Genomic DNA, 27,563 nt, shown 5'->3' on the forward strand with positions numbered 1-27,563 from the left:
GGGACCACATCTGGAGTACTGTGTCCAGTTCAGGACTCCCCAGAACAAAGGAGATGGAGCTACTGGAGGAAGTCCAGTGAAAGGCCACTAAGCTAATGAAGGGTCTAGAACATTTCTCATATGATGAAAGGCTGAGAGAGCAGGAACTGTGCAGCCTGGAGAAGAAAAGGCTGGGTCTCATCAGGGAGGGTCTCATCAACATGTACAAACACTTGAAGGGAGGTTGCAAAAGAAGATGGAGCCAGGCTCTTTTCATTTGTTCCCAGTTGAGAGGACCAGAGGTGATGGACACCAACTGACACACCGGACGGTCAATCCAAAGGAAGCACTTTAGACTACGAGGGTGCCTGAGCACTGACAAGGTTGCCCAGAGAGGGTGTGAAGTCTTCCTCCTTGGAAACATGGTCCTAGGCAGCCCGCTTTAGACAGTCTTGCCTGAGTAGGGTTTCGACCAGGTGACCATCAGAAGTCCCCTCCCACCTCAAGCATTCTGTGATTTTGTGATATCCATCTTTCCCTGACACCATTGTTCCACTGCAGCCTGGTAAGGGAGCTATACAGAGATGTATCAAGGACCTTCATCCTCCCAATTATTCTTTTTCCAGAGAAACTCAGTAATGTGGAGATACAGCTGGCAGCAAAACACACAACTTAGGTACTGATAGATTTACGTGTTGGGGGTGACCTCTTTTGTGTGAAGATTTGGAGTGTAGAGGTGATGTCCTGAGCCTTTTTTTTCCAGTCAGCACACCCTCTATAATAACAGCTGAGGTAGGTCATTCCCATTGTATCCTAAAACTTTAATTCTTCCATAGTATATTTTTGGAAGGAAATAACAGAGATTTTTCAACAGTTGAGTAATTAATGAAATGAAGGAAAATATTCCTCTGAGCCTTTCCAAACATGCAGCTCTAGACTAAGATGAAGCATGAAAAAGAAATACTGAAATAATTTTTTTTCAGAATATATTAAACTTGTGAACTCTGGAAATCACTGATACAGCTATATCACTTGCACATGGCACAAACATTAAAGTTGAGTTCACTTTAATGTGATGGCCAAGCTATCCAGGTTAAAAACAAATCAGTGGTTCAAAATCATAATAAACCATGCACAATAGTGCATTTAATAGGTATTTAGAAAATGCCTATTTTAATAATTTATGTATTATCACCTGCCAAAAGACATGCTCCCAACTTTTTTCACACTGCTTTTCCAAGAAAAGTAGGACCTCCAGCTAGTTTTGCTCTCACTGGTGAAAAAAAAAACAACAGAAAAAACACTCTTTTCAAATGCATCCATTTATTTTGAGGCCTATTCAACTTAAACAAAAGACACATTGAGAGAAAAGAAAAGGTCAGCAGAAGAAAGTAAAACAGATCAAAATCTATCACTGTAAACATAGGAGGGCAAAAACATCCAGCAAGCCAACTAACCAGAATCCAAACTCATCAGTGGTGGCCAACTCCAGCTGTTTTGAAGGATGGTGTGAACATCCCACACAAGACCTTAGCAAAGAATACTGGTATTTTCAAGACTGGGAATAAAAATTGGCACTTCACAGAAGTCTTGCTGCTGGGCTGCCTGCCTTACTTGAAATCCAGTAGGCTCAGCCAATTTGTCAAGAATTGAACCAATATCCACACGACTTCACTCAGTTCTTCCCAATCAAATTTTCCGTAACAAACTGTCTTGGTTTGTGGCTGTATTTATTGCTTTACTCAGGAGAGGTAAAACTCCACATGACCTGTGTGTGTCTTGGATCCCAGCTCTAACATCCTTCCCCCGCATTCAACAGTTAAACGCCTGCTGACATCACCAGCTGTCTGATCCTATGCACCACTCCAGAAGATCCCCAACACCCTCTTGCTGTGATGTCAAATACTACCAGAACACAGACCAAAGCATAGTCACAGTGCACTGCACTGAATTAGAAGGTAGGCTTAGTTCAGAGTTCAGCCCTATGGAGTTTCCTATTAATGCTTTTCTTCCAGAGACAGACAATGAAGGTTGGGAAGAGAGGGGCTGATCTCCAAATATTGTCTCCTGTGTTGGAATAATATTTCTTTAGGGTTCTGTAAGCACAAGACTTGAAAGGTTGTTACATTTAGAAATCAATTTTTATTTATGTATCATTTCTCAAAATAATCATGTATCACTGTCCTATACCTTCCTACTTTCTCCCCCTGGGAGCTTTGCCTCAGCAAAGCCTCCCAGTGAGATAATTCATTCTCTTGACCATGGATTTCTGAAAGCTCTGGGGCTGAAATGTGTATGACTGTGGCTCCTGCTTTGGAGAGATATCATCCTGGAAACTAATGATTTCCTTTGTAGGTCATTTCCCCTGGATCAATAAGGACTTGTGACTTTGGTCACTGAGCTAAAATCCCTTTGGCTTCTTCTGCCAAGTAATTGGGCCAGTTTGCCAGGAAACAGAACTGGACAGACTGTGGGCCCCTCTGCATGCATTGGCCTGTGTCCAGAGAGCACTGTTCATAGGGATGTCTTGACCCTTGGTCTGGATCTTGCTGCTAAAGGGAGGTGTCAATGACTAGAAGCTTGAGGTCCCCGAGCCAGCCACCTGGAAGCGCTGTACAATGAACTATTTTTCTGGAGCTGAAGGCAAGTTTTACTATTTCAATGGTGGTTTTGGGCTAGTGCAGCTAGCAGGGACGTGGGACATAGATGTTCAGGACCCTTTTGATGAGGGAGTGTGGATTACTGCGAACCAGTGGTCCTGGTGCTGGTATGCTGGGTAAGACTGCAGATGGGTTTAAGCCTGTATGTACATTGTGGATTCGAAGATGAGTGCAGTCGAATCACGATATGGTGCTATGGATGATGCTTGAAATGCTAGGAGACTGATGAAGTAAAATTGATGGCATAAATCCCTGCCTCAGTTGGCAGCTGCTGTCATGGAGTTGCAAAGAGAAGTCATGAAATGTGATACCTCCCTATATGTGCAACAGGCAGGGGCAAAAAAATCTACGAGTCACAGGCTCCATCTGTAATTCTGGCAGCCAGAAATAAATTTCTGAGAAAGGCTAATAAAGCTGGATAGAGAGGAAATTCCACTGGGGTCTGAACAGTGTGGACTCAGAACTGCATTGCATTACAGAACCACAGCAGTTCTGCTGGAAGGAAAGTCTGATTTCTGTTTCTTGCCCACTTGCAGATTATGGATCAATAACTCAGAACATTCTTCTCATTGGAAGCCAGTTGTACTTGAATCTGAGTCATCAGTGTAAGATTTCCATAGTGTTCATGTAGACACCATAGCAGACCACTCAATACTCTATAAACTGCCAGCATGATAGAATTAGTTTTGATTTTTTCACTTGAATATGCTGTATCAGCTTCTTTTCTTCAAAAACTTATGGCCCAAACTCCCAGACATCCTGGAAGAATAACATATTTCAAATAGTTTCAAATTAGTTCTCTACTTTAATAAGGCACAGCAAAATCTTTTGTATTTTACTAACATATGCCAGAGAAGAAGAGGGCTTGTTTAAAATATCCTTTTTGTCAAAGCTTTGCCAAAGTCAGGATAGCAAACATGTACCAGTCAGATGAATACAAATTGCTCCTTTCTCCTTGAGACTCTCCTCAGACTCTACTTCCCATTGTAAGATCCATATCCAAAAGCTAGCAGATCATTAAGTGCAGAGCAACACAGAAGTCTCAAAGGTACAACTCAAAATGCAAGAAGGTAAAACAAAGGTCTCTCAGCCTTCTTCACATGATGAGCCATTGGTTTTTGTCAAAATGAGCCTTGTCACAGTGTGTGGACAGCAGAGTGAATTCAGTGCTTCTCTTTGTGAACTTATCCAGCCCTTATTACACACTCCTACTGTGCTTGTCATGGAGCAAACAGGTTCCTGAGGGTTTCCTCAGGATCGTCCCAGAAAAAGAAGGCACAGATACAAGGGAATGCTCTGCTGGCTCTTGGAGGATGGGGGAGGAAGCAGTAGTGCTTCTTTGTCTACTTCATCTAAGGAGGTGATGGTGTTTTTTGAGAGAAGACTCTTTGTCACTGTGAACCAAAGCTTCATTTGATAGAAAGTAAAAGTCCTGGTGCTTTTCTTTTGCACAGCAGAGCAGCTCAAAGCAGAGGCAATTTGTTTAGATATAAATGCCTGCATGAAGTTCTGGAGAGCTCAGGGGTTTATACTGGCCTAATACAGCTCCTCTCCTCACAAACAGCTAAACAACCAGTGTTGAAATACAACTTTGTTCGAGTGAAAGGAGGACAGAAGCATTTCCCCTCAGCACAGTAGAGACAAGAAACATGGCAATTAAGGAAAAAAGTCTTTTCTATTAAAAGTATCCTTTTCAGAGTGGGACTGGAACTTTACAGTGAATCTGAATTCACCAGGTGAGACTTACTGTGCATAAGTCTTTTTTTGTGCAAGTCCAAAGTTTCTGCTCTTACTTGGAAGCTTATTTCCAGCTTCTGTTCATCAGTAACACAAAGCAATAGTATCACACCTCTTTAATCTGCTTCTTTTCTTTTTGTTTGTATGTTTGTTTTATTTTGTAACCTGGTACAAATAACCAGTAGCAGTAGTAAGAGCAACCATTGTTTCTTGTTGACACTTGCCAGAATTAGGCAGAATTCATCTGTTTTCTCCTTAGTATCTAGATGCAGTAACAAATGCTTTGGTATTTGGTATTTTATCCTGCATCTTCCCCTAGAAGTTCAAATATTAAGCATGATGCTACCACATAACCTGCCCCAACACTACCAAGAAAATGAGGGACCTGAAGTCCTACAAGAACCTTCCATTTGAATGTAGTACTAACTCCATTTCAAATTTCTGCTTGGGCAACTGTCTCAAAAGACAGGCAAGAACAGAACTTGTACAGGTAAATTATTCCATTAGAAGTATTTGATACCAATTTAGTGTTATTGAAAGTATTTTCTCATTATATTTTATGTTTTTCTGGCAAGCCACATTTTTTTTCTTTTTGCTTTAATGAAATAGAATATCTTCTACTTTGTGCAATAGTCTGTCAGTTCCCCAGGAAATATGTTCATTACAGCTGAAAGGAGGACTGTTAAGATAAATTATACTGTGGCTTTAGCATTCAAAATCTCCTGAAATAATTCTCATAAAGAATAAAATGAACATGTATATTGCATTTCTAATTTGGAAAAAATGAGCATATTTCACAAATCAATCACCAACATTTATCATCGTACCTACTCCTATTTTAAACCTTTTTTTTTCTCCTAGATTACAGGTTGATCTATAATTACTGAAATAAACTTTTAAATTAAAATTTAAAATTACAGGAAGCTTGCATTTTGCTTTCATAATCACCAATGTGTAATCAGGAAGTTTCAAGAATCAATGTGTTTTCACTGTATTTTGAGGGCTTAATTATACTATTAGCTGGAGGGCAGGATATGGCAGAATTCCTGCAGTTTTTAAAGGTCTGGAAAGCTGAACTTACATGCTGCTTGGCACTCATGACAATTTTTTATTTAAACTAAATTTGTATTTTTTCCATACATAACAGATTCCAGAGTGAGCCTCAAGTCCTCCAGTGTTCTTTCATTTGAGATTTTATCTCTATTGTTAGTAAAATCATGTCTTAGTTTCTATCTTTCTGACAGACTTCTGGTTTACTACTGTTGATAACTTCTTCCATTACTTGTAATGTCTCCTATCCAACATCTGAATTCCAGTCAGAGTACTTTGGATTATCACGCTTGTCAAACCGTGTCTTGATGCCTCCCACTTACATATCTGCCCTGAGGCAAGTTTTTGTGGTATTCCTTGCATTGCAGGAATTTGGTGAATTTCCATCTGCACTCTTTTAACTATTAATAGGCTTGGAAGTTTACTGAATTATAGAACCGATCTAAATTTTAATGAATATACAGAAAATAATCACGTTAGCTACACAGGATATCCAGCAAAAGGAAAAATTAAGCAGTGCAACAGCAAAGCATCTTTCAGATGACAACTATGTTAGACCCAGCACTAAAACACAAACATGAAATACACATAGCAAGGTTGTAGCATTCTCTTCTCTGTGACCAGGAAAATCTCTATTGTAACACAGGTAGTAAGCTACATTTTTCTGCTACTGTAAACACACACTCACATGAACTCACAATCCATACCTGAAAAGAAGATGGCTGCATGTTTTACAATATCATACATGTTTTTAAAATGTTGCATTTTTTCCTAGTCACATAAATACAAATAAATAAGTAAGTAAATAAATAAATAAATAGAACAGTTGTTCTCAGCTTTTAAAAATAATGCATGAATTAATTTTATTACATTATTTTCTTGGACTAGAGCATTTGTTACCAATATTTGCATAGCTAGATTGTGCCCCTGATTAAACAGAAGCATGTACATACATTTGAATAATGCTAGGTTGTATATATATATATACAAACAAGGGATCCTATGTATTTTACCCTATGATCAGATAGTCAGATTCAGCATTGATATACTAAGATTATGGGTGTAGTTATTTATAGGTTTATTGGGAAACAGTTAATAAATACGAATTCAGCCAATCCCACTCCAAAAAAAATTCAATGAATTCCAAATCTCTATGTTGCTCAGTGACTATGTCATCTGGCATGTATTGTGGTCTTCAGGAGAAGATGTGTAGAGTGAAACAGTGGGTGCTGAGAATCAGAGGTGCAGAAAAAATACATTTCAGGTGCTCTTTACTTTGGATTAAGGGTCCATTTGTGGCTGTGGTGCCTTCCTGGTGTATTTCTGGAACACATCTTTCAGATAATTACATCCATAAGGAACCCAGTTCATGTACTCCAAGACCAAGGCACTGAATAACAGAGACCACTGGGAGATTCATGTCAAAAGTGGAGTCCTGGATTAAAATCCCAGTATGAATAAGAACTCTCCTTCCAAGACCTTCTCGAAGCTGTTGGCAGCACACACCCTCAGATGTGTTGGTTTCATGCACTGATCAAATCAGTTACTGGAGGCCTTCACAAGCTCATAATTTAAGACACTGCATTCTTACACTCTGGTTTGAGCTCTGCATGACATACAAAACAAATCTGAAGGGAAGAAATGCAACTTTTTAATAATAAAGAAGGCACTACCAAACTGATGTTCTGATCCCAGAACATTAGTTTTTTGGTGGTGTGGGTTTTTCTCAGAAGAAAAGAGCCAGAAAGCTGGAAGTTGTCTGTCAGAATTCAGAATAAATCTACAATTGTGGAAGTTAGAAATGCTAATAGTCTCTATTAAATCATTGACTATCGTGCTGAGACTCTTAAGGATTGTTCACAATAGACATTTTAAAAATATGTTCACCTTAGCCCTTTTTTGATAATCTCTGGGTTGAGACGTTTTTTAATGTGTCGTTGAGATCTCAAATATCACTGAATCAACATTGGCTATAAATATTTTTTTGGGAGAAGGAGACTTGTAAATATTTTGAGTTTAACATAGTCCTGTTTCAGCTGAATAGACGATCACACCTTCGTACGCAATGCTTCTCTTTTATGTCTAAGGTAAAGTGGTTGTTCTGCAACTTAGTAGCCTATAGATAGCAGCCAACAGGAATGATTTATTAATGTTTCCAGTGAGAGTTGGCTTAACGAATACAAACATCACAGCCACATAGGTGACTTGGCATCTGCCTGACTACTTTCAGAATGGGGGCGAAACTTTAGATAGAACTTGTAAATGAATGCTTGAGTTCCTTCAGAAACGTAAAACCAGAAAAGTTTTCTGATAATCTATGGCACATCAGATTCTTATTTTGGTTCATCATACACATCAAACTGCTGGATTTCAAATGACACCAATGTATGGAAACGTACAGGGTACCCTCAGCCTCTAGCAGGTCCATGTGAGTACCTAGCACAGCTTTCACTCAGTGTGAACTGCAGTGACTAAACAATAACATTTCTCACCCCTCTCTAGAGATGGAGAGGGGAAGTTTTCAAAGGCAGCAATAACAGATTCTGAAATCAGTGGGAATTAGATGCTAAAGCTTCCATCTGTGCTACTGCATATATTTGCTGCCCGTATGCTACTTGCGTAGTACTGAAAGGAGAGTGCAGGTACGTATGTGCTGGCAGCTGAGACTCAATTACACTGCAAGATGCACCTGCTGCATGTATCTATTGCCTTCTTTCTTCCTCTCACTGATCAAAACATAATTGACTTGATCCAACCTTCATTAACCAATTGCCAATCACTATTGTACTAACCTCTCCTGGTGACAGCTCATCCTAATAGCATTAGCCAGAATAAGCTGAATAAGTCAGAGTCATGAAAATAGAGCCAAGTCGTCATTGTTTAAAAGACTTCAGGTAACCATCACTGTTGCTGCTGTCAAAAGACATTTTGTTGGGGTTTTTTTTTTCAGACATAAAGAGTTCGGGGAATTCCTTAATTGCTGCAAGCTTCCCTGAGGAGCAGACAGGAAGCATGGAGGAATTGCTCTACGTGTACTGCCAGAAGACAACCAAGCAAAGGAAAAGGACCTCCATGTACCTTTCTTACAGGTTAGCTCTTGATAACACAGAGGGAGGCACGTTTCCAGTCTTTGAGTCATGTTTAACTCTTTGACATTCTAGCCTGCATCTTCCATTGCTGTTGTCCAGGAAAGGCTGCAGGACTGAAGGCTATCCTTGGACTTTTCTGAATCACCCTTAAGCAGCATGTCCTGCTTCCAAAGCTTTCCTGTAAGTCAGTAATGGTGATCTGAATGCTGCATGAGTGTCTGAACAACAGAGATTTGGCATCATCATTTGCCTATCTTTCAGTTAGCCAGTCAACCTTATGGTAGTAGAGAAGACCCTCAGCCAACATAGGCTAGACATCTACTTTTCACAGTCAAAATGTTTAAGTGAAGTGCTTTTATCAAGAAAAGAACCAGGCAGCGAAATGGTTGGATAGAAATTTAGACCGACAAGTACAAATATCTGCATTCCAAAAATGGGCACTTGTAGTGGTTTGGTCCAAAATACTCATTACTGTTTATCTTCTGTGAGATAAGAATTAGGAGAAATGCAAAGCAGGCACCAAACTTGAAAGAATATAAAGAAGTTTATTAACAGACCTAAAAGAGGAAAGAAAAAAAATTATACCACCTTCAGAACTCTCCTCCTCCCCCCACCTTCCCCCCTTCTCCCACCGCCAATGTGAAAAGACAACCCTTAAGATGTTCAGTCTGTTTACCACTGCCATAATAACCTTGTTCAGTCCATTTAGAAAGAGAAGTCTCTTCTTGCTTGTGCTATGAAAACATTATCACAATGAGACAGCCGCCCACTTCCAAATATTGTTCAGTCCATTTAGGAAGAAGAGTCTCTCTGCCTGCATGTGAGTCCCTTTCCCTGACTTGCAGCTTGTTCAAGGTCACACACAGATAGCAATTGGTTTTCCCGCGTTCGAGGGTCCACTCTTGAAGTTTTTTGGGGTACAATTTTAAGGTTGAGCCGTTCAGAAACAAAAACAGAGGCCCTTCTCCTTCCCGGGGAGCAAAGGGTCTTCCTCATCTTCATTGCTAGGACTATCTCTGGGAGCATCTCTAGGAACTGAGGTCTTCTCCTTTCCCATTTGGAGCAAAAGTCCTCATCTGGTCCATCTCTAGGGACTGAGGTTTTCTCCTTTCCTGTTTGGAGCAAAAGTCCTCATCTGGTCCATCTCTAGGGACTGAGGTTTTCTCCTTTCCTGTTTGGAGCAAAAGCCCTCATCTGGTTCATCTCTCCCTGTCCAAACTTCTCATGAAATTACAGCTGCGTCAGCATCTGCCTATCTCAGCGCAGGTGCTTTTGCTTACGAGCTGAACACTCCACCCCCCAGATCTTCATGGAATTACAACGGGATACTCTGATATATCATAGCTTCACAACAGAATTTCAGCTTTAAGCATCCCCTCTCTCTCTTCCCTCAGGTTTTCAGCTCTTCACAGCAATAAAAGGGTTAATCTCACCTCGGCCTTGCAGCTTTGCAGCTGGAATGTTGAATTTTTCTTATCGCAGTGGAGAGGGGGGAGAGCCGAGCCGCTCCGGCTGCCCACGGCAAGGCAGTGGGGGGGGTTCCATGGCTGGAACAGGTCCATCGGCTCCAGGATGGCCGTGGCCCGGCCCGGCCTGGCCCAAGCAGGGCCTGGCCGGGCCCGCTGGCCCCCACACGGGGCCCGCAGCCACCTGTCCCAGCGCCGGAAACGAGAGAGAGCTTGGAGGGGGAGTTTGCCTATTCTTAAATGTGGATAACAGAGGCGGTCACAACTTTAAGTGGCTTAGAGAATTGTCCATATTCAAACTGGCCAGCTGATAGGTTCTATCAGTTCCCAGAGGAAACTGTAAGCACCCCTTAGCAAGGACATCCCTTCCGGGACTATGCTTGCTAATCTATGACAGCACTTTAAGCTTTTATTCTTTTCACAATGCCCTGAATATTAATGTGGAAATATATTGGTACTCAGAAATCTCCACACGGTATTTTGCTGAAACACTTGTAGTTCTAAATTTCTATTTATTTTTTGCCCATCATTTGATAATTATTTTCTGTTGGCTGTTGTCCCAAACACCCTTCCTGAGCTTAAAGATTTAACTTTTGGCCTAATTTACAGCATACACAAATGCCATATGCATAAACATGAAAAGTCAGTGCTCAGCTTTTTCAGAAAGATGTTGTAAAAGAAGCAATATGTCTAGACAGATGAGGAGCTGTTGGGGAATGCTTTTGGAATTAGGGCTCCTTTTCCTAGACTCTTACCACAGTCGATTTCTTCTTTAAAATATACTGGGGTAGGTGCCTCTTCCACTGAAACCAGTTACAAGACTTCTTTTTCTTCATGACAGCATAACTTAAAAAAAAAAAAAAAAAAAAGACTGGCTAACTGAAAGATAGGCAAATGACGATGCCAAATCTCTGTTGTTCAGACACTCATGCAGCATTCAGATCACCATTACTGACTTACAGGAAAGTTTTGGAAGCAGGACATGCTGCTTAAGGGTGATTCAGAAAAGTCCAAGGATAGCCTTCAGTCCTGCAGCCTTTCCTGGACAACAGCAATGGAAGATGCAGGCTAGAATGCCAAAGAGTTAAAACATGATTCAAAGACTGGAAATGTGCCTCCCTCTGTGTTATCAAGAGCTAATCTTTTTGTGAAATGATCATAGAATATCTCAAGTTGGAAGGGACCCTTATGGATCACCAACTCCCTGCTTCTCATAGGACTATCTAACACTAAACCATAACCATGAGCATCGTCCAGACACTCCTGGAACTCTGACAGACTTGGTGCCATGATCACTCCCCTGGGGTGTCTGTTCCAGTGACTGGTCACCCGCACAGTGGAGAACCTTTTCCAAATATCCATCCTGAACTTTCCCTGATGGACCTTCATGCCATTCCCTCACATCCTATCACTGGTCACCAGAAAGAGGAGAGAGGTGAGCAGCACCTCCCGCTCCACTGCCCCCCTTGAGGAAGGTGTAGACTGTGTGGAGGTCACTCCTCAGCCTTCTCCCAGCTGAACAAACCAAGTGACCTCAGCCGCTTCTTGTAAGTCTTGCCCTCGAGCCTTTCATCATCTTGGTCCCCTCCTCAGGGCACACTCTGATAGTTTGATGTCCTTCCTACATTAAGGCACCCAAGCAGCACAGAGTGCTCGAGGTGGGGCTGCAGCGGTGCAGAGCAGGGTGGGACTCTGCCCTCGAGTCACTGCCCTCGCTTGGCTCACTGCACTGTGCTGGGTGCACCCCGGCACACAGCAGGCCCTTTCAGCTGCCACGGCACACTATTGACTCACGTACAGCTTGCCATCAACCCAAACACCACATCTCTTTCCCCAGGGCTGCTCTCCAGCTTCTCATCCCCGAATTTGTACTTATAACCGGTTACCCTATCCCAGGGGGAGAGTCCAGCACTTGCTCTTGTTAAATGATGCTGATGGGACTTCCATACCAAAACCATGGCAAGGTGCTGTGATCCCAGTGATAGGACTGGTGCAAGAATGTATAGCAAGCTTGAAACAAGAATTTTCATTGCTCTTGTGTTTGTCTTTTCTGAATCCCTTGGATTATTTGTTGTCCAGGCAGAGTAGTGTAGAGCCCCTAACTAATCCAAGTGAATCCCACTCCAAAGGAAAGAAGATGTCTAGAAACAAACCTTCCCTTTTCCACAGGGTGGAAATTGCCTAGGCGGCAGGTAGTCTATGTCTCTACATTCCTACCCTCACATTGCAAGCCAGAAGAGATTTTGGCCAACTCAGGCACAGTACTTCATGAGCAAGTAGATGAGTCATAGCAACAACTCATCCCATTTCAGAAAGCCAACACAGCAGTCAGAACGGGAGAAGAGGTTTGCAAGCTACTTCATAAACCTACGTTAATGACATCTATTTGCTGTTTGTCTTAGACAACTCTCACAGTAAAATATTACTGCAGGAGAGTTGTTCAGAGCATGCACAGGTACCCACAATCCTGATGGTGCTACTCTGGAGCAAAAGAGAGTAGCCTTTCCTCCATACTAAGTTCCTGTAAAACACAGACAACAGGCAAGCAACAGAGCTACGGTAACCCCAATAGCAACAGTTTCTCTGATCTCAATGAAACCTACCAGAGATACAGGCTAGATATTAATTAAAAGCTTACTCTAGTGCAAATAATTATAGAGTAAAAAGCTGAAGTGGGCAAGATGCAAATGAAGTATTTTTGTGTTTGTGCCTCTGATAGTACTGGCACAAAGTTCAGTGAGGAAAGTATAAACCTAAATAGATATGTTTATAATGAAATCTGTAAATAAAACTTCAGGACATATCCACAGTGAGAATTAATTAAACTGTAAGGCTTTTTCTAATGCCAGGAAAATCCTACTGGCTATGGCTGATCTTGTCACCTGCATTTCCATCATTTTCACACTCTCATTCGCTCTCTGCTGTTGGTTTTGGTTTTTGGTATGGATCTCTCCAGATTCTTGTCAGTGAAAACCATCATACAGTTTGGCTGGATTCTGTGAGCCCTTTGGCATCAGAAGGAGCTGAAAGCGATCCCCACAGTGTAGAAATAACTCCTTATAGGGTAAGAAGTTGGAGCCTGTACCCATTTGAGGCATTCCCACAGCTGTTGAGTGTTAGGTGTTTGTGGTAAGGAACTGTAAGAGTCAGGCCTTCACAGGGGGAAATGCTCAGCATTCTCAGGAACTTTAAAGTCAGGCATGGGTGCTCAGCACTTCTCAAAATCCAGCCCTGCATGATGTAGGTTTTGAAACATGGGATAATTTCCACACCAGCAGCATCTATGAGTTTTGATATTAGCAGTCCTCTGAGAAATCAAGACAAAATCATACCAATTTATTTGGATTTTTATAAGGAAATCGAGCATAAGCTTTATATATTTATGTGTTTTCTTTGCACAGAGGCCTTCCTAATGAACAATACAATGCCATTCAGCTAGGAAAAAAAAAGTGATGTGTGTATGAATGATGACCTGTAAGTTTAAATTTTCCATTAACCATATTGTAATGTATGTAATTTTCCATTAACCATATAACTACATATTGTGAATGTAGTGAATATAGCAGCAAACTGAATATTCATTCTACTCTGATGATATGAAGTATAGCTATGATATGAAATCAAAGGGCCATGTTCTGTAAAAATGGATTAGTTAGTAACAAAGGACAGCAAACACAGTTGGGAAGGAAATTCAGAATACAGCATTGTGCCACTTCAGTTCAAGTAGCTCTTCAACAAGGATCTCTGAATTTGCTTTATATGTTGCCTATATTTATCAACTAGTGGTACCGAAAATATTAGCCTTTCTACTAGTTAGAATCCAGAGCAAACTGAAGTAACTGAAGTAACCATGACACCGTATGTATTTCAGTCCTTTTTTCTCATACATATTTATATATATGTATTTTTGGAGGAGGCTTTTCAAGATTATTTTCCTCATTGGTGCTGCTCAAGACGTATTTGACTGAATTTGAACGCGGTGGGAGTTTTGCAATCCAACGTTTTGCCACTTGATGGCACTAGCAAAACACTTAAACTTGATCAAACTACTGAGCTTTTAGATTAAGGTAGTTTGAAGCATAGATGCAAATACTTCAAAAGGAGAAAATAAACAACCTCTTATATCAGCATTGATAACTTAAGTGTATTAGAAACCTGAGAAAAATTCTGTGATGATTTCACAGTTAACTTCACAGGGCTGTGAGGTGCATTCCTTGTGACAGTTGCTCACCAGAATGGATCATCCAGGTAGAGGATGAGGAAGAGATCACAGCACCTTTCTGTGGATGTTCTTCCTTAAAAGAAAGGAACCAGGGACTGCTGTGACTCTGTGCCCTTGTACCAGCTATATAAGGAGGAAGGAGACTTTACAGGAGTAGATCAAACTCTGCCCCCATACATACTGAAAAGTACATAACCTTGGACTCTGAGTATTTGACCAATAGATCATTAAAATGCTTTCTCCATTATTATGCACTCACATCTTAACCTGAAATATGCTGGGTCTGTAAAAACATTTTCATTTGTCCTAGTTTAAGCATTTTCTTTCTCTATAATATTCTACTTTCTTCATCTTTAAAAGATCTTTAAATTGAAGGAAAGAATATATCCTTTAAAATAAAAAGTGAAAAACACACACAGAAGTCTTCCACATTCATAGTCCAAGGTCTTTCAGAGCAAATATTCTTCCTGCCATCAGGAACTATTAAATGGTGACAGCTACATGGAACCTTTCCTGAAAAATGTACTCTGAGTGGTGCTAAGCATACCTACCTGGGAGCTATTAACACTCAGTTTATTTACCTTTTAGCCTGTGAAGGCTCCTTTGAGCCATTACTGTCTTTGGTGGGAAATGAATTACAAGGTATTTGCAATAACTCTTTACACTTTCATGGACCAACAATGCCTTTACCGTAAGGATGAACACTATCTATCCTTGTGCAGTTTTGCACTAGAATCAATCAGTGACCGTGCAGATGTGCTTTGCTAAGTGCACTGGCACTGGGTCACACACATATGCCCTCCCACTCAAATGTACTGCAGAAAAGTAGTTGCCTCCTCGCTTCTATAGGTGTAATGGGTCCTCAAGTTCCCATCAAACAAGACCACAAAAATTGGGAAAGGCCTTGAAAAAAACCACCCTTCAGCCACTGCCAAGAGCCTTAGTTACACACACATCAGGTTAGACCATTGGCAGCTGTCCTTCCACTGACAAGCCACACCAATAAGGTTTCCAGTGTGTTTAGTGACAGCACAGAATGAATGAAAATTGTCTTTTTTTTTTTTTTTGCCTCATGGGTTCTAATATGGTTTTGCTGTTTATCATGCCACAGAGTATTTATATTCCTCTGGCTGTCTCCCAGCTCCTTGACCCGTGGTGGTTCCCAGACCTCAGATTCCTGACCAAGCAGGTTTTAAGGTTAGGCAAGGTAAGTGATCGCCTCCCTCTGCAAGAATAAAAGGCGGCAGAGAAAGTCAATTTACACATCTGAAACAATTTATTCTCCAGTTGTAATTTCCTTTCTGTTAAAATTGGCAAGAGTGATACATCTGATTCTCTTAATAATTTACAGAATACATGGGAAAGTAACAGGAAAGAGAAGCAAAATGTTCTCTGATCTGGAAAAGAAGGTGAAGGTCATGAGGTTCCCCATGCTTCATCACCTTCAGGCCAAAATCACACTTGAGAAAAGAAACAGATCTTTAGAGGCCCCTAGCATGTGTCAGAGAATTGAAAAGTAGTACTAAAGTGGGAGACCCTCATGAAGGTCACACGGGTTCCAATGTGTCTCTTATTACTATTACTGAGCAAGTGCACCTCTCCACCTAATGCTCTGACATCATGAGGGAAGCTACAGAACTTCTGCACAGAAGCCAAAGTCTCCATAAGGATACTCTCTCTCATGTGAAACTTGATTTATGCCTATTTTATCAAAAAGTATTTGAAGAGTGCCCACAGTGCATTCATTGCTAGGGAGATGGGATGGCGTTCATCTGGACAACTCCCTGGATTCGTTCTGGGCCTTTCCAAGCTGGAAGCATAAATCCCTCCACCATGAGCCTTGACTTCTTTTCAATAGACAGACAGACTCCATATGCTCTATAGACTGAACATAAAGGAGCAGGTAACACAACACTGAGCAACTGTTTCTTGTGTGATACTGGCACACTCCAGCAAAATTCTATGAGAACTCTGGTGAAAACACCTCAGCGCCAAATTTTAAAAAACTATTATTATCTTACTTCCTTTCCTGAAAAAGCTTTCTTCCTTCTCTTCTGCCACCCATTCTGGGTGGCTTCAGGCTTGATGTAAAAATATAACAAATATTCTAAACAACTGTCTACCCTTAAAAATGCAAAACTTTGCTGGCTGTTACAACCTGAGCTCACAAACTTCTCTAAATCATGGAAGTCATGAAAATGCATGTTCATCCTTATTTTATTGCTGCCTTAAGTTTAGATGTTAAAATGAAAAGTGATCTACAATGGTAGTTAAGTAGTTCTGCCATGCCAGAGCTCAAAGCACATTGACTGTCCTTATTTATGTGTATGTGTATCAGCAATATGTCCAATTATTGCAGTGAAAAATGTAGTAAGTCACACTGTAACACAACAAAATGGATATTGAAAATACTTCTTAGTATTTCTTTTCAATTCACATTCTATTACAATAATATAACTGTAACAGAATGTGAATTGAAAAGAAACTTCAAGAAGTATTCTTCACATCTACAGCACCAGTAGACATACACCAGTTCTAACTGTAGAAATGGAAAATCAATTAGAATTATCCATAGAATAAACTTTCAAAGATTGCTGGTCTGTAAGTACGACATTTCTATAAAGGCTTCCCATTATTAAGACAGACATGAAGTTTGAATCAGAGTCCCAGTTTGTTATAAAGGTAACAATATACAAATGGTTGCCAGAATTCAACACCTTAAGTCCTGTTATCTTTGTAGCGTCACACATTAAAAGTAGATCTTTTGTTCAGCTCAGTTGAGGTATGAGTAATTCTGGCATAGCAATTTGTGAGATATCACACCTCATGTTAATTGCAGCGAGCCCCATAGCATCACAGCACAGATTTCACAATGAAGTTGTGCATGTTGTTTCAGAATGTGTGAATAACATTGATCTGGCAGTTGAAGTTTATGTTTAAAACACCCATGTTAATATGCAGAGAAATAAGTACAGGACTGTATTTAAACTCTTTGAGTGAAGGGACATATTTCCTCTTTGTAACCGTGCAACACCTATCTTTATGGAGACTAATTCAATGATGGAGTGGCCCAGCTGCACCCTGAGTCACAGATGACTTGAAGAGAGCTCGGGTGCAGCTCCCAAGTCACAGCTATGTCATTAACCAGGCTACTGAACAAACCCCAGCCATGGGAGGAAAAGAGTTCCCACAGGAACTGCCACAGCTGAAATGATGGAGTCCCTGCAGGGCCTATGAACATCCCAACAGTTCTGTGTCCTCAAGGTGAGCAAGGGGAGGAGCCCTGAGTAGTTACCATTATCTCCTGCTTGGAAATGAATCTGGGACATCCCTCTTTTCATTGAGGAAAAAATGGGGTTTTAGCAATATGCAGATTTTGGTATACAGCTGGAAGAAACAAGAAACCTTGTGTGACGATATACAAATAATAAAGCTTAAAAAAAGGCTATCATCTGACATCCTCTACCCATTTACCATAAAGACCCTTTGAAGCAAGGCCTGGTAGACAAGCCTTTCTAATGAAAGGCACAAGATTTTGGAGCTCTCAGTGAATGACTTAGATTAGCCCAGTAATACTGTACTTCAGGCATTTCTTTTATATTTTATTATACCACAAAGAAAACTAAGCAAATTAATTACTTTTTCAACCTTAGATATTTTTATGACTTGGTAAAATTGCCAAGAGACTCTTAGCCAGGCTTAGTGATTAAATTATTGCCCTTTGAAGTTAGTGTTTTATCCTGCTTGTCTTTAAAAAAAAATAAGTCTCCAAGGTAAAATATAAATAACATATTAGCATGGTATGAATAGCATGGTATTTTCTCTGCAAGCATAAACAGAGTATGTTTTTTGTTTTGCATTAATGATAAGAGGAATTTTTTTTTTTGCTTATTTGGTTTTTTGTACTAATACTGCATCCCATTGTTAACTAATATAGAGCTTATTACAGAAAAGTCTAAGAAGATAGATTTTTATTTTCTTCACTCTGTTTTAAAAAGACATTCCACACATCACACGTTCCTGATGTCTTTTCAGTCTTCGGCACCTGGCAACACAAAATGTTCCTCATGTAATGAGTGGTATCAGTAAGAACACTGCCTGCACTGCTTGCACATTGATTTGTCCCTAATGTATATTGACTGCACTGATTCAGATAAAGTGTGGGAGATGCAAATGAGAATAGGTTGCTTCAGGTAAGCTATTACATTTCTTCCCTAATATAGGCTTCCCAAACCACCAGACACTTTGGCTAGGTACATTTCACCTGTATCTTATCTTTCCTTAATGAAATAAAAGAGCATGTTGTTCCTCTCATAGCCATAATTGCACAGTGCAGGTTCCTTGGCAATAAGCAGCAGCAACAGCATTAGGCAGAAAAATCTCTCTCTTGAAGAAAGCATGCAATTATCAGTTTTAGAAGATTAGCAGTGTTTGCTTAGCACACACACTCCCCTAACAAATACTGATCTTGCTGACTTGCCTATGGGCTAATTGGGTTTTCTTGGCTGTGTTGTTCATGGCCTCTTTACCTAATGTAAATTAAAGTGTTTGAGAGTACCTATAAAGCACAACTTCTCTCTCATAAAGCAGATTTATGAGAGAGAAGCCTCAGAAAAGTCCGGCTTGGTAAGACCTCGTTATGTCATGATGCACAGCTTCAGGAACTGAATTAATCTGGCTCCTGTACAAGATTGTGACTCTGCTTTACACAGCAATTGGGGGAAGGTGTTTACTCTCAGTAAGCTGCTGTATGCAGTGGTGCTAAAGTTAAAAGAATCCAAACAGGGTGCTAGTCTTTCTTACTGGAATAAACCTCTGCTTTAATTTTCCTCAAATTTCATGACTCCCCTGATTTTAATAAGTCTTTAATTACTCTATCATTAAAAACTCAAAGCTGTAAAGAACGGCCACAGGAACATGGGCACTCAATGAAATCTCAGTTCTCAGTATCCCATAAAATCTCCAGTTTAGCTTTATCCCCTTCCTCCCAGAAATAAGTGTCATCTTAGAGACAAATTTTGATTACACAAGCACAAACTCAGTTACTATTAATTGTAGCTGTGCAAGAATCTAGTCCACATTTTCCTTCCCTTAAGCCACATAAAAGTAAATGAGAATCAGTATGATTGATCATGTATAAAAGCTGCAAGGGCAGCATCATTGGGAATTCTTTGCAAGGTGCAAGCAAAATGGGATTAAAGAACTAAGATAACTCCTTCTTGAATCTCACATCTCTCCCCGTTCTTGCAAAGTGTTACATTTAATCTAAAGCTCAGTGAAATGTGAAATAAGGACATTTTCTTTCTTTCTGTCCTTCTTCCTGACAACTCAAACCAACCCAAGACCACTGTGCCTACCATTTTCCCCCTCTCAGCTCTACCCTACACACAGGTACACTGTGTTCCCAAACTTCAGATCACCTGAGGGGAGAGACACTGGGATCAATGCAAGCAGTCATCAACCTTTCCATCCCAGTATCTCTAGCAAGGCTTTTAACCTGGTTGCTCTGAGGAAGACCAGAGGTAAGAAAGAACTCCATTAGTTTGTCCTTTATTCTTGGAACTTACTTAGAAACACCATGGCAGCTGTGATGCTTCTCTGCTGGAGTTTAACAGAATCTGAATTCATCAGTGGTCAGGGTAAGCACCTTGGTTTAAAATAAAGGTATATGTACTGATAGTTCCAGTCTCATGGGGGATGTCTCAGCACTGAGAATAAAAGCAACTCATGTGGCTCCCTCATAGCCTCAGAAGCCAAGAGAGCTATTAGCACAGCTGCCATTCCCAACAAAGGCATGATGGATCACTTAGTGTGTCTGATATCTTCTGCTAGACAACTAATTTTTCACAGTCCAAAACAGGGAAAGAAAAATGAAAAAAAATTTTCAGTGGGATCAAAAAGTAGAATTTTTTGGGCCAAAGTCATGCCTGCCACCTTTGCTGAAGTCAACAGAAATACCCCTGAAATAAGAGCTGAGTGATTTAAAACATTTTATCACTACACAAATGGTAGAACAAGATCCAGAGAGAAAAATTAACTCTTCCTATCCCTTATGAAGTCTGAGATGAAACCCTAGACATTCATTATTTGCAGAACATTATGCAAGCCATCACAAGGTGTTTGTTTTTCATTTTACCCAGAAGCATTTTACCTTGAGAGTGTTTCACATAAAATACTGGAGGAAAGGGGCATGAAATTATTGTTCTGAATTGACAGGTATTTTGTTTTGGAAGATTTCAAAGATCACCTGCATGAACTCATGAGGAGCCCTTGGCAGCTACTGACTACACAGGGTTATGGGGAATTTGGGACAGGAGAAAGCCAGCACTTCTATGTGCCATGGCAGTGCTTGTCAGGAAGGGTTTGGCAGTAACTGTTTGAAACAGAAAAAGAATACGGTGGCATGGATAAGAAGCTTTTCAGGAAAGTAAAAGCTGATAATGTTAAGTGGGAGCTCAATTTGCATTAATTAGGTGCCATTCCCAGTCATCAGTACATAGCTGTACTGTTATTTATATAATTGGGTACATGAGTGATTTTTAGTGGAGTATTTGTCCATCCAAAACCAAAATCCTTCCACAGAATATGTAATGTTAGGAATAGTCACTTTTAGTCAGTTTTCATGGATCACTGGTCAGTTTAAGAAACACTAATCATGTGTGGAGGTGGACTTACAAAGCCTATTTTTGCACAACAGGAAGATCATCAGAGACCAAAATCTATTTCCAGCAAAGCTTAACAGGTTCAGAATTACCAGCTAAGGAGACAGTTACCACTGGCACTTAGGGAATACTTTAACTTCATTTGCTGTTCCCTCCATATGTTTTGACTTTCTCTGAGATTGGGACACTCCAGCTCTCATGACTGAAGGAGAAATCCCTGGTTAAATATGGATAACCCAGCCCACACTCAGGTGACTTTTACCAACAGAAGGTTGTGTTTAAAAGCTTTGTGACTTTTCCACATCTCACCTTTACAAAACTCATAGTATCTATTAAGTAATTAATGCTGGCAGCATCATTGTGAGGTAAATAAGGAAACAGAGGTAGAAAGACTGGAGAGAGAAAAAGTGGTGACAGAAACAGGGTTGGAAACTAATTGCACTGCAGTTTCATTTTTACAAGACATCTAGAAACAGTTATGCCTTATGGTGACATTAGGAGTTCAGAATGAGCTTCACAATTCATTAAGCTTTAGTGTTTGCTGTTTCTGTTTGTAAAAATCGTGCACAGAAAATGCAATAAGAATCTTCCATGCTGGTGTGTGAATCAACCCAGAGCTCCTGCAATTGGCAATGGGAAGATGGCCTTCTGCAAAGACAGCTTTATCTGGTATAAGATCCAGCTCTCAGCTGCTTGTCACCACCTCTTTGCCTGAGACAATTAGATTTCCAGATCTAGTGGTGCAGATGATCATGTAGAGTTCCATAAAGATTTTATCACACATCACTGGGTTAACTTATGTTGATTAAATAGCTGATCTGGTCTAATCCCGCTGATTTTGTACCAAAAGAGTGAAGATGAGCTCTGTTGGCACATCCATCAGGTCAGTTTCCAAAGGCAAAGCAGACATTAGCAGCAGCTCACAGAAAGAAGCTCTCCCACCAGCACAGCTGTCTTTATAGTGATTACTCATCTACAGCTAAAAATGCAGCTCCATCTGTCATTCTTATCAATACAGACACACTGTTTACAGATGTGGCAACGGAAACAATAAGAGGCAGTTCATTTTAAAGCAGTTTTTATAATCGTGACTACAAAAGAAAGCTTACAGCTTTCCCTGCCTACCATATGTGACTATCATGGAGAACTTGATTTCAAGTTATTTGACTTGAGTTTAGCTAAACTATGTACCTGTTGAAACTTCCACTTGAGTACTAATACTGCAGCAAATACATTTTCCCACCAGCTTTTACTTTTATTAGCATTTGCTAAACAGATAACTGAGGGAGAGGAGGGTGACCAACACATGTTATTTCAAGTCTTTAAAACAGTCTTTTCCATACAGCACATATATTTGGTTTATACCTTACCTATTTCTTCTTGTTTGTTGAAGAAAAGGGTGAAATATTTTATCCAAATCCACCCAAGATAGTGGCCCCAACCCCACTTTTAAAGAGCTCAATTATAACTTGTCTCCAAGAATAACCAATATGCTACAAAACACTGAAAGGGCTCTGGAGATCACAACATACAGTCAGGTCTTCACAGGTAAGCAATTTTTATTAAATTAATTTAGTTGGGATAGCAATGTGAGACCACAAATTGTTAGCTCCTAAATTTCTCAAAGACATTGATTTTTTTGTCATTTAGTAACAAAAGGACACATAAACTGTAAATTATCTGAGATTTTTCGGGGGAATTGTGCATTTATTCTGATTTTCCTAATCCGTAAAAATGTGTGACAATAACATATGTCTCTGATTAAGAATAGTTCCAATATATCCCCTTATCCTGGATAACTGTTATGTAACAGCAGTTTGCAGATTGACTGGAGAACTAGGTGAAGACAAGGAACTAATAAGTACTGCATTTACTAAGAATCTCACACTTCCACCACAAGTAATACTGGCAAGAGTATTATCAGACTCAGCTGGCAGAATCAAGGCTTCTCTTTGATAATACTTAAGCACAGGGGAAAGCTCACTCTAAAGCAGAGGCAAAAGTTCAGAATACTAAATCAGTCCTGACACAGCCAGTTTACAGAACTTCTGTAATGGATTAATGACTTCTTCAGGGTTTGCAGGAGGGGACGTTATTGTGATTATCTGCTTACCTTTTATCTTATCTTTTTAAGTTGGCACAAACACACAACAGCAATTCAAAAGACCTTTTACCTTGAGTAATATGAGTAACAGTGTCCATAGAATGAGTTGGCAGCTTTCATGTGAACGGGGCAGCACTGTAGAGACGGAAATGTATTGGCTACAGGTTCAGCTGCTATTACTCAGGACAGTCTCACTGAACCCACCAATTATTAGTCCCTATTGCACTGTGTATTTGGTAAGTGACTTACTGCCATTGCAGACTACTGCTTCCTTACTAACCATACCAGTATAAGTTTGCCAGAGTTTCTATGGTTTATACTCCTCCATTTGCATGAGTGATTTGCCTTTCTTCCTCCAGGGTGCATCAACAACATCAGCAGATTCTATTTTAATGCCAAGATTTACTCTTAAGAATGTATAAAACAGTACTGAAAAACTCTGTGTTTGTTGTCTTCAACACTTTTTATATTCTCTGTGACCTGTATAAAAGTGAAAAGATACTACCTGCATTAAATGCTACTCATGCAAGCAGAGCATAATATGGTCTATAAGCCAAGCAAATTAAGTTGAGAGTTGTGTTTTGCTAATGTATCATTACTTGCGATGGCTTTATATACACAGCTCTGATTGATTGTAACTGTAAGCAATTGTAACTGGCTAAGCAATTCTGCAGGTAAAACAGAAGGGACACATTCCAGCTCTGCTGGCTTTATAGCACTTCCAGGTTCAAACTGCATGGACTTACATAAAGCAGGGCAACTAAGTAAGGCGCTGTCATTTTCTTAGTTAAAGTCCAAAATGGCCCTGGATAATAAGTCCCCCAAATTGTCCTGCTTTTCTTCTACTGGATTAAAACAAATCCAAGTAAGGAAATCCCTTCTGATTTACATTTTACATTTTCTGATGCATTTGCAAATTTCTGATAATTGAATCCCTGTATCTGAAATGGAAAAGCAGCCTAACGTTTTCTTCAGTGATGAAGAAAAAGAAGTTTTCTTTATGATAATGAACACTCCAAAGAACACTTTCAACACTTTGTCTCTGGAAATAAAATCCAGACTAGCACCTTACATGACTCAAAACTGAGCAGTTTTATCGCCCTCTGGCTTCCAAAGTGTGATTGGCAGAGGCCTACCCTAGGCCATGCTGATTTACCTGAACAACACTCATCCACTTAAAGCCTACATATGTTGAATATCAAACATTCCGACTGCTCAGCACAGTAACTGCTGAAGTTCATTCTTTGGCTACAGGACTCAAATTTATGTTTGAACAGTTCCTTTGGCTCTGCACCAGTATCTGAAGCCTCAACAATGCAAATTATTCATACAGGTTAACAGCGAGCAGAGGATCAAACTGCGGTTGAGAAAGCTAAAAAGTCACATGCAAGTGAGCATCCTAAAAACCACCTGCAGCTGTTCTTAAAGAAGTTAAAAACACACTACTGCAAGTCAACATTTATACTATCATATAGTATAGACCACATGTGAGGTCTCATATGAGAAGACAGATGCTTTTAGAAGAAAGAAGAGAGCACAAGACATCTATACCCATTTCTATCTTATGCACTGGAGTGGAACAGTAAATTTTATTTTCTAAAGCATAAAGAGTGTCTCTGAGCTCCCTATATGACAGGGCCAGAAGCAAAGGTCTGGGCTGCTTCTCTTTGCCTCAGTGACCTCTAACTGCGCCTTTTCACTAGTCACAGGCAATGGTCTGCTAAAATAAGCAGTCCCTGCTAACAGACATAGATGGCAGTATAAATCCTGCTACTTTCTCCCTAAAGAAAGAAACATTTATGTTGGTTTATCACAAGTGAGACCTCCTGAAGGGTGCACTGCATGCTTCCTTCAAGGTGAACATCCCCATGTATCAATTCTGCAAGAACAGTACTCCTTCAGTGTTCAGATGCCTTCACCTGTACTCAGCATTCCCACTGTTTTAACCAGCTGCTAAGCCACAGTGGTGAGTGAAATAAAAAGAGCAGCCAGCCTAGGTCAGCAGGGCAAAGTGACAGAAAGCACAGACCAGAAATGGGATGTGAGCCAAGAGCAGGACACTCTGTCTCAGACATGCTACCAGAAAGTTCCTTATCTTGCTTCGAGCCCAGCAATAAACAACCTTCTGAAAATCACTGACATGTTGCAAACAGAAGCATTGCAGAGGCAGCAGCTTTCAGGAAGGCCCAAATTTGAATCCCTTCCAAAATCTGCATGTTCACTTTCCTACAAAGACTTCAAGCCCAGATATCTGGATCAACACACAATATGGGAAAATCCAGTTAGCCTAAGTAAGCCAAGCTTACCACTGGATATAAAGTATGAGGAAAGTAGAATTTTGTTGCACAAACTTTGGCATCAAGAAACATGTCTGCCTGCATGGAGACCAGAGGATGGGCCAAGAGAGATAACACTGCCTGAATGGATCCCTAGCTGTGAAGCTCCTCAGCACCAGACAGTACTGTTGGAGCTGCAACATTCCTTTTCTAAGACAGCAGCACAGAAACATTTACATGATGCTGTAAAAGGAGAGAGAAAAACTCCTCACAGATAACACTACTGAGAGAAAGAGACACAAGTCCTGTGGTTTCAATGCTTTTTATTTCTTTAACTGACACATTCTTTTAAAAATGGAATAACAAATAAAAAGAACTTCAATACAAATTGTCTGGCCTTTCTCAGAGAACCATGATAAGTTCAAACAGTAAAGAGAAGAGCAATTAGAGTAGCCCAGGACACATGCAGGCTATTTGAGAACACCAGAAGACCTTGTCTGGGTCTAGAGGCTGTGAAAACATGACTATTCTAGACAAACACATTAATGGGATAAATACTGGTTATGGAAAGAGTTGATTCATTAAAGGCCAAATGGATTAATAAATGAGCATTACAGCCTGACTGGGAATAAACTTAGGGTAGGTATCACAGGATGATTTTTAACATTCACAGCAGGGAACTTCAGGAAGAGCTGAGGAGAGGATCAGAAAAGAGGCTGCTTCCGTTTCTGAAAGGAGCTATGACGCAGCTGCCAGCAACAGCTGGGGATCAGTTATTGACCCAATAAGGCTCTTTGCAGGCCCTCACAAACACCAAACTTCCACCTTAAAAGGATCCTCTGCTACTCTGCAGGCAGACAAATGCCAATAAAGACAGCACTGCTACGTGCACACACAGGGACAAACATGATTCTCATGAGCCGTGGAGTCTCTTTGTGCACAGCACATTCCCAAAGTCTCCATGCTCTAAGGCTGACTGTGGCCTCTCCAAACACACATCCCTATGTCAGACTATTGTGGCTTGTGTTTCAGACTCTTGCCTCTCCTTTTTCACTCATTATCTAAAACAGAAATGTTTCAGAGAACTGAAAAGGCCACAGAGACTGCATTTAAACTGAAGGGAGGTATGGTAGAGGGAGAATGGGATTTAATAGTCCCTCCAGGGATTTGAAGGAGCTTTAAAATGAAGAAGGAAAGCTACTGAAAACATGTAATCTGCTATCAGGACTCAGGCCTAGATGGCTGAAAGTGATCAGTACAGTAGCCAGGGATTAATAATGGGCATTAACTTGGTGGTTATAAAAATAATTAAGAGCAAGAGATAAGGAAAGAACAGCTCTGCTGCCATGTTGTGGTCACAGAACTGTTTTAGATTCCTGAGAAGTGTGAACAAAAACCACCTAAACAAAACAGTCCCCAAATACAATATATTTAAATATCTTGAATAATTTTTGCAAAGATTTTTGAAAATAGGAATGCAGTGAAGGAAACCTTTGTGGAAAGCTATCTCATAACAGAATGCAAAGAATACACTTAAATTGCTATTTTCCATGTGCTGACAGATTTATGATGCTGCTACACAGATTTCAGGAACATAATACTGGAACAGCTTTTGCAGGAACAGCTCATATTGGTTCAATGCATATCTTAAGAAACTGCAGCCAAGTGGGGATTAGAGAAGCAGAAACAGCACACAGACATTCATCAGGGGTTTTTTTTAAACTCCTAATTAAATGAGGGATTATTCAGTTGTTTCCTAGAGAGAACCTGAAGAGGGAGCAAAATACCACTGTGTTTTCCATTGAGAATTTTTTCACTGCATTCTTCTAAGCTGTCCCATCAAGGAATCAGATACATTTCCCTCTCCCTTCAAGCAAATCACCAGAGTTCAGGAGACTGGCAGGATCATACCCTGAACACATGGCTCAAACAGAACCTTGCTTCCAGCTAGTCCTTATCCACTGAAATTTCCCTTACAAAAAAAGATACTAGCAAAGAATCATGGCATAAATCCCCTATGACTTTATTCATGTGTGAGATCTTCAGGAGGTCAGTCAGGACACAGTGCCCCAGCGTCGTGCTATTTTCTGTGCAAGTATTCAGAGGACAAAGGGCTCCATGGCTACCAAAAGGATATAACTAAAATGACAGGACAGGAGTCAGACACCTTATTTTCCATTAGGAGAGGATACTCACTTTCTATCCCACCTTCACACATTTCGGAAACAATGAGACTTTTAGTTGTTAAAACGGAGGTGATTTATGCATTTATTAGGACACAAGAAGAGTACAGGACAGCATCTAGAGGACTTAGCACA

At 40.3% G+C, this 27,563-nt stretch overlaps 1 protein-coding gene across 1 annotated transcript; it reads left to right on the forward strand.

Annotated features, from left to right (window-relative positions):
* Positions 1–4,712: 4,712 nt before the first annotated feature.
* Positions 4,713–25,584, forward strand: CUNH7orf31 (chromosome unknown C7orf31 homolog). The gene is given in 14 exon segments (XM_042044424.1): positions 4,713–4,770; positions 4,773–4,866; positions 8,377–8,515; positions 12,384–12,436; positions 13,383–13,419; positions 13,421–13,455; positions 18,427–18,456; positions 19,547–19,725; positions 22,259–22,297; positions 22,300–22,413; positions 22,637–22,726; positions 24,757–24,859; positions 25,076–25,511; positions 25,513–25,584. Coding segments are annotated over 14 exon segments (1,479 nt in total).
* The last annotated feature ends 1,979 nt before the right edge of the window (positions 25,585–27,563 follow it).

The sequence above is a fragment of the Corvus kubaryi genome, unplaced genomic scaffold (assembly GCF_017639235.1).
Source record: "Corvus kubaryi isolate FWS band 111438036 unplaced genomic scaffold, C.kubaryi_AGA036_p1.0 37398, whole genome shotgun sequence".
In the NCBI taxonomy this organism is placed as follows: domain Eukaryota; kingdom Metazoa; phylum Chordata; class Aves; order Passeriformes; family Corvidae; genus Corvus; species Corvus kubaryi.